The 12,427-nt window shown below is 39.5% G+C and overlaps 1 protein-coding gene across 3 annotated transcripts in view; it reads left to right on the top strand.

Annotated features, from left to right (window-relative positions):
• The window catches only part of exd3 (exonuclease 3'-5' domain containing 3), a 66,651-nt gene extending 56,978 nt beyond the window's left edge, over positions 1–9,673 (top strand). For 2 of the 3 annotated variants that reach the window (XM_017708200.2, XM_017708199.2), the window contains exons 19-20: positions 5,872–5,938; positions 7,811–9,673. In XM_017708200.2, the coding sequence (XP_017563689.1) occupies positions 5,872–5,938; positions 7,811–8,127 (384 nt within the window). In that variant the 3' untranslated portion in view covers positions 8,128–9,673. The remainder of the gene's footprint in view (positions 1–5,871; positions 5,939–7,810) is intronic. The other variant, XM_037547569.1, reaches the window with a different exon arrangement.
• The last annotated feature ends 2,754 nt before the right edge of the window (positions 9,674–12,427 follow it).

The raw sequence follows: 12,427 nt of genomic DNA, 5'->3' as shown, positions 1-12,427 counted from the left end.
TTATGCCCCCCCCCCCCCCCCCCCCCCCCCCCAACACATTAATTTTGTGTCACAGTACAGAAGGAAAATATGCTATGATTTCCCATTCGTGCTGACTTTCAAGCCAGCAGTTCTCCACAGTTTAGGAGAGGCAGCAACACGAGGTTCCACCAAACCTGCCCTGGGGACTGAACTCTCCTTTCCAGGTTATTTCTGTGTTTCACCGCACTGGGAGTGAGTCCCATTGGCCCAGAGTGCGGGTGGTGAGGGGGCAGGGTGCGGGTGGTGAGGGGGCAGGGTGCGGGTTAGGCTGGAACAGCCAGTGGTGTTCTCAAGCCTGAACTTGGCCTCCAGGCTGCCTCAGTTAATATTTACAGTTGGGGATGAATCACAGAGCATTCCGACAACATTCCCTGCATGCTTACTGTATGTGTGTCAGTTGAGAAGAGAGAGTGAGAAAAGACAAAGAAAAGACAACATCACTGAGTGTGAAATATGTGGCGGCAGGTTTGCTCAGTGGAATCTGGTAGCGCTCCCATGACAGGGCACTGGGAAACAGGATGGGATGATTGTCACGGTTAATTAGGCGTGGCGGGACGGCTACGCAACGAGACAACCTGCGCTCTCACATGCTCTCTGTCTTTCTTGCATGCTCACGCTCATGCTCGTTCTCTCTCTGTTTTGTGTGCTCTTTCTCACACTTGCCTAACCCGAGTATTATTAATCTTTTATTTATTTATTTTTGTTCAATAATAATAATAACACTGCTTGCATGGAAATATAGTGGAGATTGTCGATTGAATTGCAGACATTTAAAGGTATTTTTGATGCTTATTGAATAAAGTTGTTTTGGGAACAGGATGATCAATGATGAACAATTCTGCAGTTTTCTGTTTACAGTATTTTCCTGTTTTGAGATTTGTTCACCACTTTTCAAATACGAGACATTCTGGATGTAAATTTTATGCCTGAACATTGTTAAAAGAAAAAGTGGTGTCTTGCACTCTTTTGAAGGTGGATAATATGTATTGTAGCTCTTTTTTATCAAAGAAAATGAAGCAATTAGATTAAATCTAATTGATGCATTGATAATGTATATAGTAATTAGTTCTGTAATAATCATAGTTGTCTTTCTATATTTAATCACTGCATGAATAGCTCTTTTAGTTACATGTACTTTTTAATGTTGATGTTTTTTTTTTTAAATAAAGAATTCTGATTTGTAACCAGAAGAACTGGAACTGAATTGTGGTGAGATTTACAATCTCATTGCAAGAATCCTAATCAAATTGAATTGTTGTGAGGTCAGAGGTTTACAGCCCTCATGTATAAACATCCTTCCTCTCCTCTGGGCTGCTCTCTCATGGATGGTGCCACCATTTTCTATCCCTTCCTGACTTTCACCATAACACTGCTGCTTTAGCCACCTATGTGGCTGTTAAGAAAAGCCCCCAGATTCCACTCTGCCATCGCCATGGCAGTTGCAAGTATGTACGAGTCACTGACGGTGACCCCCCCAAGAGCGGGTGAAAAGGAGAGAAAGAAAGCTATGCACTATCATGCCTCTAGGCTGCTGGCAGCCAGGCTATTATCCCTGGCTTTGGGCAGCGCTAAAGAGGTCCACTCTGACACTCTGAGAGGAGGCCAGGCATCAATAGCTCGGGGTGGAAAGGCTAGCAGCTCCGGGCCCAGAGTGCCACACAAAGCCTCCGCTGGCCCCGGGGCCTTGGAGCCCAGAGCCCACACAAAGAGCCTCCTCGCTGGCCATTGTGTCCCTGGTCCCCCTGCTCCTGCATGGGGTTCCTTCGTACACCACATCCCCCTCAGGCAAAGCTGCCAACACACTCTAGCCTTCAGCCCACTGCAACGGTCCAAAGCTAATACACAGCGTTTTCTGTGCAGCTGCGATGTTTCTTAGAAGTGTTTTTTTTAAAGAAAGATGGTAAAATGTTAAAGTTGCTGGAGGACAACTTTTTTTTTTTTTTAAAGTTTTGAAAAAGTGCAAATGGTCAGTTTGGGAACAGGCAGAGATGTACTACTATTGTTATTTTATATGTATTTATTTATTTTAGAAACAGAAAAATGTTGAAAGACGTGTATGGATTTGTACAATTTGTAACCAGCTGACTTTACTTTTTAAAATTAATATTTTGTTGTATGTAAACAGAAATTAATATATTTTTGCATGTGAACTTTTCCCAAATTATATATATGATCAGCCAGCTATGTACTGCTATCTGTTTGCCTGTTTGTCAGGCAATTTATTTACTGTTTTTTCTAATTTTGGGATATCTGCTATTTATTTATTTACCTTTGATTTTTGCAAGTAGTGGACAGTTTAAAACCAGATGATTATTCAAACATTCTACTGTCCCAAAAAGCATGAGGAATCGAGTCTCCGTCTCTCTCTCTCTCTCGCACACACACGCGCACACACGCGCACACACACACACACACACACACACACACACACACACAAAACCACAGGCTATTAGCTCTGACAGGCCCACTAATGAAAAACACCTTAAGGCAGTATGGAAGAGAAAAGGTGGGGGGGTCAACTTTGGGCAGTTCACTAAAAGTCAATGAGCACTCTTGGGTCTAATTTACGGACTGGAGTAAAACTTTCTGTTTTATATTAAGAATTTGTGTGTGTGTGCACGTGTAGTTCTGTTAATTGTTTACTTTTTGTCATTATTGTGGTGAAATGGCTCTTTTGGTGCTCAGTTTATACCTGAAAGAATATTATGTAAAGGTAATATTCATACAGTTAATATACAGATCTGTACATCTCTGTGGAATTGTGGCATTGCGGACGATGGGGGGTGACTTTGTCACTGATTGTCCAACATTGTTCTGAACGTTGTAAAGTCTTGCAGTGTGAGAAAAGACCCCCCCTCCTTTATTCCCACACTGGCAGCAAACTACCTGCTTGTGCCTCCGTTTGAATCAAAGCGCTCTCACGCCATTGGCTGGCTGCCTGTTCATGTGACCCAGCAGTCCTGCCTCCTGTGTGCAGTCCAGGATTTTCCCATGGGAGCGGCAGAGAGAGAGAGAGAGAGAGGTACGTCTGTGTGAATCAGAAAGACTGTTTCCCCTCCACAACCCTTCCCCCACCCCAGCCAGTCTGCGGTCACTCTATCACACTCTCCCTCTCTTGCAATCTTATTCAGAAAAGTTGCTGTTGATTGAACCCTTATGTGGGCCCAGTGTTGTGATAATGTCTGGAAAACACTAAGGCAGGGTCTGAGCGCATAAATATATATTTCAAATAAAGAAAAATACAAATTCCAAGTAAATTCATTACAACCAAAATCTGATCAGAACAATCGACTGTCCATCAAGTCCAGACTTCAACATCTCTGAAAGTGTGAAAGACGAATGCTGGGCACAATAAATTCAGAAAATATATCTAAATATGCTTTTTTTCCTCAAGGTTGAAAAATAAATGTATGCACTATGACTGGAAATGAAATACAGATATGGTGGTAATTCATGTATTTGCTTTTTCAGTAGTTTGTGATGCTTTTCAGAGACCTATACACTTGGCTCCTACATGTGCTTTTAACATGTTTGCCAGAGGCTTCCTTCTAGTCACGACTGAATTTCTGTCGTGTGTGTGTGTGTGTGTGTGTGTGTGTGTGTGCGGGTGCATGTGTGAGGGAGTGCTAGCTTGCGTGCATGGTTCTCAAAGTGAGCACACAGAGGGTGGAAAGTAGGGCTGTACTGGGATAAGCTCAGAGTGTTGCCCAAGCAGGTTTTGACTTGCTCTGGCATGGGAAACTCAGGAGTTGGGTAAATAGTTGCCAGTATTTTCACCGTGCTGCCACCGCAGTGTGTGTGTGTGGGAAGAAATCATCGAAGGTGGAATTGGGAGAGCGTGAGAGTGAGCAACAAGGGGTTGTGAAGGGCACCTGTGTCGGTCACATACTCATATGCCTAGATCATTTCATGTCACCTCAAAGACAAGCTTAATAAATGTGCCACACTAAACAGTACATCTGTTCAGTGCCCTCTGGAACACTCAGACAGTTTACTGATGTAAACAAAATCTAAAATATACCAACTGCCTACCTTAAAACCCCTTTCATTCAAATTAACGTAATACTTTGGCCAATCATGCTAATGAGGCAGTGACTGGAAGGAAGTAGCCTCCAATTTGTATTCTTCTATTTGCATAACGCAAGTTGGTGCTGGTTCACTTTCAATTGTATGATAGCAAGAATTAATACACTGCACTATATCAACATTAGCTCTTTATACTACATTACAGTAAAATCTGTTTTAATATTGATTTTTTTATACATTCTCCATAATTATTATAACCTTTTTTTTTTTTAGCAGAATTTGAAAATGGCAGCCAATGTTTACAACTTAGTAGATGACGAATGGAATTACAATTTATTGCCCCTCTCTCTCTCTCTCTCTCTCTATATATATATATATATATATATATATATATATATATATAGATAGATAGATAGATAGATAGCATTTTTATATGAGGCATTTTCTTCATTTTAGTGCATAATTTCTATTTATTTGCTGAGTTTAACATCAGAAAGAATAAAATATGTAGTCTGTGTGTGTATGTGTGTATATATATATATATATATATATATATATATATATATATATAAATATAAATATACACACTGTTACTTTACATTTTTTTGACATAACCTATTTATGTCCAACAATTGCTGCCTATAGGTCTGAATAGATTTAACATCGATTGAATGTCTGAAATGATGGTCTGAAATGATGACCGTTTGTAGTTGGTTGAACATCTAGCAATACCTATTTGTGTTTTTTTTAAGGTGTTTTTTTTTGTTTTGATTGAATTAATTTTCATATTTTCATGTACAATGGATTTTTTTTGCTGTTTTGTTTTTTTTTTTTTAAAAGTCGCATTTGACCAAAATGATATATTTTTAAAGTCACTCTTCTGCACATTTTAATGTACAGTTACTGTTTGTCTGTGCAAAATCATACATTATATATTTAAGTTTTTACAACATATTACATTTACAATATATTAAACTCAGCAAATAAATAGAAATTATGCACCAAAATGAACTAAAAAGAGAAAATGCCTTATTTAAGCTTGTTCTATGTAGAGGATGTGTTCTTATTTTCAAGAAACCGTGTAATTTGACTAAGTCTTGAAACTTTGCATATGACTATATGTAAATTATGCAGTTATGACAGTTGAGTATTGAAGTGTGGATTCACATATAGGCTCCTGGGTTTGACATAGACTGCAGTATATAATTACCATCTTTTAATTCAGAAGTGTGATGAGTGAGCAGCATGTTCTGAGTGACAGGCTGTGGCAGTATGTGTGTTTGGGGTGGGGATCAGACGTGGCGACAGGGCTTTTAGCGGTGGGATGTTGTTTGAAGGGACGGGGCTCACTGTCACACTGGAGACTGTTGTCGCGAAGAAGACTCTGCAGACCAGACAAAAGCCACACTGGGGTGTGAACTCACAGAGGCTAGACGTATTCCTGCCCTCACACCTACCAGTGTGTGTGTGTGTGTGCTTGTGTGAGATTTACCACGCTGTGAGAAATGTGTGATCTGACTTCTTGCCTCCCAAGTCATCTGTCTCATCACGCTCTCCCCAGAAATGTCTCTGTTAGCATGTAAAATTATAACTCCAAAACTAGTACAAAGTTAGTCATTACATGTCTTTTTTTCATGGTCCTTGAATAATGCTCCCCTTCAAAGTATGTGAATTCTGTGAACTTTGTGCTGCATGTTTGATTTGGATGCTTTCTTGTTATTAATATAATGGGTTGTTCATCTTGTCCTAGAAGAAATCAATTCATTTACACAAAAGCACAAATTCATTAAATGTAAAAAAAAATAACTATGCTTGTTCCTTCAGGCATGCAATAATAATGAATACTTGAAGGTGTCCAGAGAAGACATGACAGAGATGTTGAACAAACGAGGTCAGTTGTGACGGTTGTGTGTTAATGACTGAATTACTTCTATTAACAGGTTACTGTTAATTTAGTAAACAAACATTTTTGCGGGAATCATTTTTCGGTGGTGCAAAATGCAGAACCTAAATCCTCCAAATTGCTGTTGGATGGATAAATGTATAAATATTAATTATTTATCTGTTAATATAGACAATATTTAAGCTTCTAGAGAGCTATTTGACAGTTGACCACATTTATAGATAACTGTCATTCACTGTCAGAAACCACATATGGTTATTTAAGATAAATACTTAATTACGCAGTGTTAAAAAAAAGTTAAGATGTAAACAAAGTCATTCAGAATGGGTTGATTGAATTGTTCTAGAGAAACCTGCCATTTCAGAATTGTTCACAGTGGTGGTGATAGGAACCAGATGTCTAGGAACTACTGCACAAAGTTTCACGATAGATTTTAATTAATATTTTGTCCTGAAACTGTCAACTCATGTTGGAGAAGTTTGTGCAGGGAATTTTAAGGCAAAATAACCAAATAAAATTTTACATTTACAACTGTTTTACCATTATTAACTAGGGTTGGGCAGATAGACGATGCAGTCATCCGTCATCAATGGCTGACCGACATCACGATGTTGAGCCAACTTTACTGAAATGATCTAGAAAGCTACTTAGTTCATTCTGAAATGTATCAGTCGGTCTTCACCATAGTTTATTACAGTACAACAGTTACCATGGTCAAAGTACATGGAACTGGAACTGTCCCGCCTGTTTATTTCAAATAAACTGAAAATGGCCCTGGTTTTCATTTCAGAAATCTGTTCTCTTTACTGTAGCAGGGCACAGAAGCTCTTACAACAAGCAAGCAGTGACTAAAAATGTGTAGCTTAAAAAAATATGTAGAGGATCACAGCTGAAAGGCTGGGAATGACTGAGTATGTTACAGTAACTGTACATAGCAATAGTTCATTTGCTTCTTTTTAATGGCCAACAAGCAGAAGCAGATCCTCGAATTCCCACCATTGACAGATGGAAATACCTGCTGAATTGCTTGTTATGCAGCTTAAGCTAGTTCTTGTAATAGGTGGTGGAACTCCTTATGTGGTTGTCTTTTTTCGGTGCATTACTTAATTACAGTCCTTTAAAAGAAAAAAAATCCATGTATTTAGACAGAATGAGACTTTGGATTTGGTGTGAAGCTCCCACAACATTAAAAATCGTTGGTACGTTTTTCAGCAGTTAACTTTAAAACCATTTCGCATCAAACCACCATGACTTTATATCTCTAAGATTAAATAACGCAAAGGTTTTGAAAAACTTGGTGGAATTGCTGGGAACGTGACTAACTTTAGGGTAAAGCTGTGGTTATACCAAATGCAAGTAACAATTGCCTGGCAAAAAAGCCATTTTACTTGAACGGTAAAGGACACTGGAAGGCAATGGAGGAATTTGCTTTCGGTAGCGCTGGTTTATCTAGGTGAACTTTAATCCAATGAATTTATGAACTTTGGAAGCCAGTATGGAACAAGAATGTGATTTGTGGTCACTTCTTTCTGGGGGGAACATACAAAATTGAGGAGCTGCTCTTAAGGCATAGTAGACATGACTTTGCATGTCACTTAGTTACGAAAAAAAAAAAAAAACAATTCAACCAGCTAAGGTCATCTGGTCACCAAACTGTAAATTGCCTCAGAAACCACATGAAATTAGGAAATGCTCATACTCTCCTATTTTTATTTTCTTTGCTCCACCCTGGTAAACATAATAATGAGTCAACAGTCCAGTTTGACTGTGGCTTAAGGGGAAACTGTGTAACTTAGATTTTTCATCAAATTGTTCTTTTAACTAATTCACTTACATCACTCTCTTTCCTTCCTATAACAGGCCTACTTCAGGATAACTCAGATCTGCATAACACTCAGGTGCCAGAAGGCTGGAGGTCGCCAGATGCCCAAACGTTTAACCCTCACTGCCGCTGGGCCTCTCGTTCAGTCCTAGACCCTGAGACCTTCAGGTTTCGTGGAGGCGCTGAGATCCAGCTAGAGACTGTTCCTCCAGGTTTGCTCCCGCGGATCCCAGAGTACTTTATATGTACGGGCTGCGGGAAAGTGTTCTGGGAAGGCACCCACTATGATCGGGTGCTGTCTCAGTTTCAGGAAGTGCTGCATTTATCGGATGGGGAAGTGTCCAGTCAACCATGAGCTGAACCTGAAAAGACTGCCGTTACAACGATAATTCAGTAGACCAATTAGAATAGTGCAAACTGCATGTCTAAAATATCTCACATTTGCTTTGAAGTTTGAAATAACCTGAAAATTACTTGCTTATGTAGTTTGACTACATATTGTTATCTATAAAAATGGACATAGCATAGTTGTTGGTAGCAATAGCAGCCTGTATTTTTCTTCTCTTTTTTGGCAAAATGGTAATTGGTGGGCTATAAGCTGGTATTATTTGTTAGCTACATTAATCTCAAAGTGCTGGTACAAAACAGAAGAAGCAAACTTCAGGCACCAGTCTTGGCTGAGCAACTACATTTTCATAATTATGTGCTTTTTTTTTTCTTTCTGAATTATCAATGTAAGATCTATCCTGCAGGACTGACTGCTGAGCTTCTAATCCGGAAACGGCTAAAACGGTGTGTCTTGATCTGGATCTAGCTAAAAGTGTACACTCAGACAGTTTAAGCCCATTTGGCTGCTCGCTGTCTCCCAGACTCTGAACTAAGGCCAAGTGCTCAAAGAACTAAGAGACCGTTCTCTTCTCTGCTGTCTTGTTCATATCTGTTCATAAAGGACTGCAGCATAGCAGGGATGACAGGTTCACTCTTGTCATCTTTTCCCATAAACACTGTCAGTACACTGATTCTGGTTAAAGTTGCATCATTTGGTAAACTGTTTTACGTTTTGTTTTTATATGAGCTCAGTTTTGTTTTTAGAGGTTTACAACCACACCAGTACATTTGTAATGGTTTCTGGGTGTGGTGTTTTCTCTGTGCTTGTGTAATTAACACCTCATTGTTATTTTTTTTTAAGATAATTTCATGTATTATATTTTGTTTCATACTAATACTCCATACCTGTTTAAAAAATTGAAGGGAACCAACAAAAACAGATTAAAATACTTTGTCATTAGGTGCCCTGGTTCAGTATGGGATATCCAATTTATGTCCAACTGACAGTAGACACCTGCTCATCCAACATTTCTTCTAGAATCAGGGGTATTAGTAGGCTCCTTGTCCCCCTTTTCTGCTGTAAAATCATCTACTCTTTCACTGTGTTGGAACATTGTGAAGATTTGATCACATTCAGTCACACTGGTACTGATCATTAGGTACTGATTAGCATTAGGTAGTGATATTGGATGATTAGTCCTAACACTACTTCAGTTATTTCCAGCAGTATTGGATGGGATTCCATCATTCCAGAGAACACTATTTTGTTGGGAATTCTGAGAAGATTTTTCCCCTATTTGATCGAGAAATTTTAGGAAACTGAACTTGCTGCACTGGCTAGTTTTAAGCGTAGATGCTAAGAAATCTGATCTGGTAGTCTTACAGGTCCTTTACTTCACAACTTACACTAAAATAGAAGTAACACTAATCGAATGCTATCTACCTAAGGACTTCATAACACATGAATAAGCACTGAATAGTGTATTTGTGAAGCATTGAACATGTTTAATGAAATGTAACAATACTAGCATTTGAAGGAGTTGAATACAGTTACTTTTGTACCTAAACTTAAACTAAAAATATTTTGTTTGTGTTTGTGTGTGTGTTAATGGGGGAATCGCAAGTGGAAGGAAAAGCCAATCTCTTGGGGTTAGTTGTTGGCCTTTAGCATATCATGGAGACCTGCCAGCTTCCCATGTGCACTGTCTATACTGCCCTCGCTCAGCCAGCTGCTTCAGGCAACACCACGTTGTTTGCCTAGAAGCTGAGAGGCTCCGCTGCTACTCGGCTAACACTGATAGTGTGAACAGCTTGTAACATTTACTAAATTCTAGCATCTGATGCTCATACATTAAAGCTTAAGTGTAAGAAACGCACATAAGACAAATGACTATCATACATAAAACAACGCTCAGCACTGTTTTTTACTTAATAAAAGGCCTTATGTCATCTTGCGATTATTGACACAAGCAGTTCATAAATACTTAAATATTGCTTTATACATGTTATACAGTGTTTGTGTTATGCAAGTAGCATTTAAATAACAACCAAAGATGTTATGTGGTAACCAGTTTGTTAAAGTATTAATTTATCAGAGTATTTATTTATGTATTTGATTTATCCCCACAGACACACAGGGTGTTGAACATAATCTGCTTCACATATAGACTCATCAACGGTCTGGAACATCTTATCAACAAATCACATTTCCTTCGGGATCAATGAAGTATCTATCTATCTGTCTATGTATCTATCTATCCATCTGTCATAATGTTTACTTAAAATGTAAAATTAAATTTGAATCATAAATACAAACCTAACCTTTCAAAAGGGCAATATCAGTTTGTAATTTGTTTATACAGAGCTGTTGTGGAAGTCCAAAAGCAGTCCAGCTGAACTGAAGCCAAAAAAGCATTTGGCTCCCCAGTCTTGCCAGGGTGTTTTGCATGCATCAAAACAGGATGGGCTGCATAGATTCTTTGACACTATGTGTGAGAGTCTCAACAGTCTCAACGGAGCAGCCTACGTACGCATCTTCTGAATATAAATATCAAAAGTATTTACTGTAACTGTATCTCGGGGACCGTGTTTGCGTTCGCTGGAAATAATCTCGTGTTCGTGCCCTTGTCGGTTTTTTTCTCCTGAGCTACCTCCACACTCACTCTGGCTTTTCTGCAGCGCTGTTATTCGATCCTCGGTCTTTCTTCGCTGGGAAGAAAAGCTCTCCTCTTTCCCACGCTCCTGCAACACGTGGTACTGGGGCTCAATAGGGCTCCGCAGCCCCGCCCACCCTGCTGAGACGTCACACCGGTTTCGCCATGCGGGTTATCTTTTTTTTCCCCGCCTGTATTCCGCTCTCCCGCGCTTTGATTGGCTTAGAAGTTGATACTCGCGCGAGCCTGCATTCTAGAACGTGCGGGGATTGGCTAGTTGTTTATACTCAAAAGCAGCCCCCCTAACTATAAGCGCACTTGGCGGAATACGGGCGGAAAAAGCAAAGTCTCGTCTTGTAAAATGTGGCCTTAGCCGACGCGCTAAAACCACAAATGCCTGCACACCAGCGATGGGCGACGTAATGAACTTTTGTACATCTTGTGTACATAAAAATGTGGAATCTGTGTGTTTTCTGTGACAACCCATAAATGTGGACAGGTGTATTGGTATAAGCTGAGCCCACATGGTCTAATATTAGTCACAGGCGGAAGGAAAAGTAGTCCCCATTCTACACATTTGTTTTTTCAGTATCAAAGATTGAGTAGCATAAAGTGACTGACATTCAGTTTACTGCTTAAACAAAACAACTCATACTGGTATTTTCATGTGAGGATCAATTCTCAAAAAGATCTATCACAATTGCTAAGTATCAATATATTAGTACTGATCCACCTGCCCATGGCCTACTCCACAAAGGAAAAACAACAAGCAAAATATACGTCCTTTCAACAGTGTTTTAACAGCTACTCTTTGAGAACTGTGTATATTTTTTCAAGGTTTCAGACAGACCAAGTTGAGCACCAGTCTTTTTGTGATGTATATATTTTTAATGAAGCATGGCTTCCAGTACAAATAGCAAAGGGCTGCAACAGCTGTACGATGAAGTTGAGCTGCCTGCTGCGCTTATGAATTTTTAATAGCACAACTTTTGCCCTCGTTGACGCTGGGAGGGGTCTGCTGGCCTGCTAATGTGGCGAGACACCAAAGTGATACACTCATATGTGGAGTACAGTACATCTGACACTGAGGAAGGTATGCAATTCACAGCAGTCCAACTCCCACAGCGAGGCTATAACTCACAGGGCTGATGCACACTTGGCCCACTCAAAACTAGGGTGTAGGAGATTACTCTGTGTGTACTAATCTTTGCTGGCCATGTTCATGTTCATCACTCTTAGGGTTGTGTCTGTCTTTTCTAGGGCATTAACCTTACTACAATACAATTTGGAATGATTTGTTGAGTTTTTTAGCTTTGTTATGATTGCACATGATGCAGTTGCTCTCTGTAATTGTCTGCTATTAATGTTATCGGTACATGCAGCAAACAAGTTTTCTTTCTATTTTTTAATTGCCAAGAATTTCAGGTTGATAAACATTAATCAGATAAGCTCTGCTTTTTTGGACACAAAGCTAGGGGTGAAAAATAAAAGATGGATCCTTTGCTTTGAAAACGAATCATTTTTATTTCAGGATATGATCTTACAGTCTGTAGACACCTGTTTATCCCAGCATTGCTGCAGTAACACCCTCTATTATCTTTTATCCACAAGAGCATTAGTGAGGTCAAGAACTTATACGGAATGATTACTCATTCAATTGTAATGTAGGAGCTC

Source organism: Pygocentrus nattereri, chromosome 18, assembly GCF_015220715.1.
Source record: "Pygocentrus nattereri isolate fPygNat1 chromosome 18, fPygNat1.pri, whole genome shotgun sequence".
NCBI lineage: Eukaryota > Metazoa > Chordata > Actinopteri > Characiformes > Serrasalmidae > Pygocentrus > Pygocentrus nattereri.
This window is presented reverse-complemented; position numbering and strand designations above follow the sequence as displayed.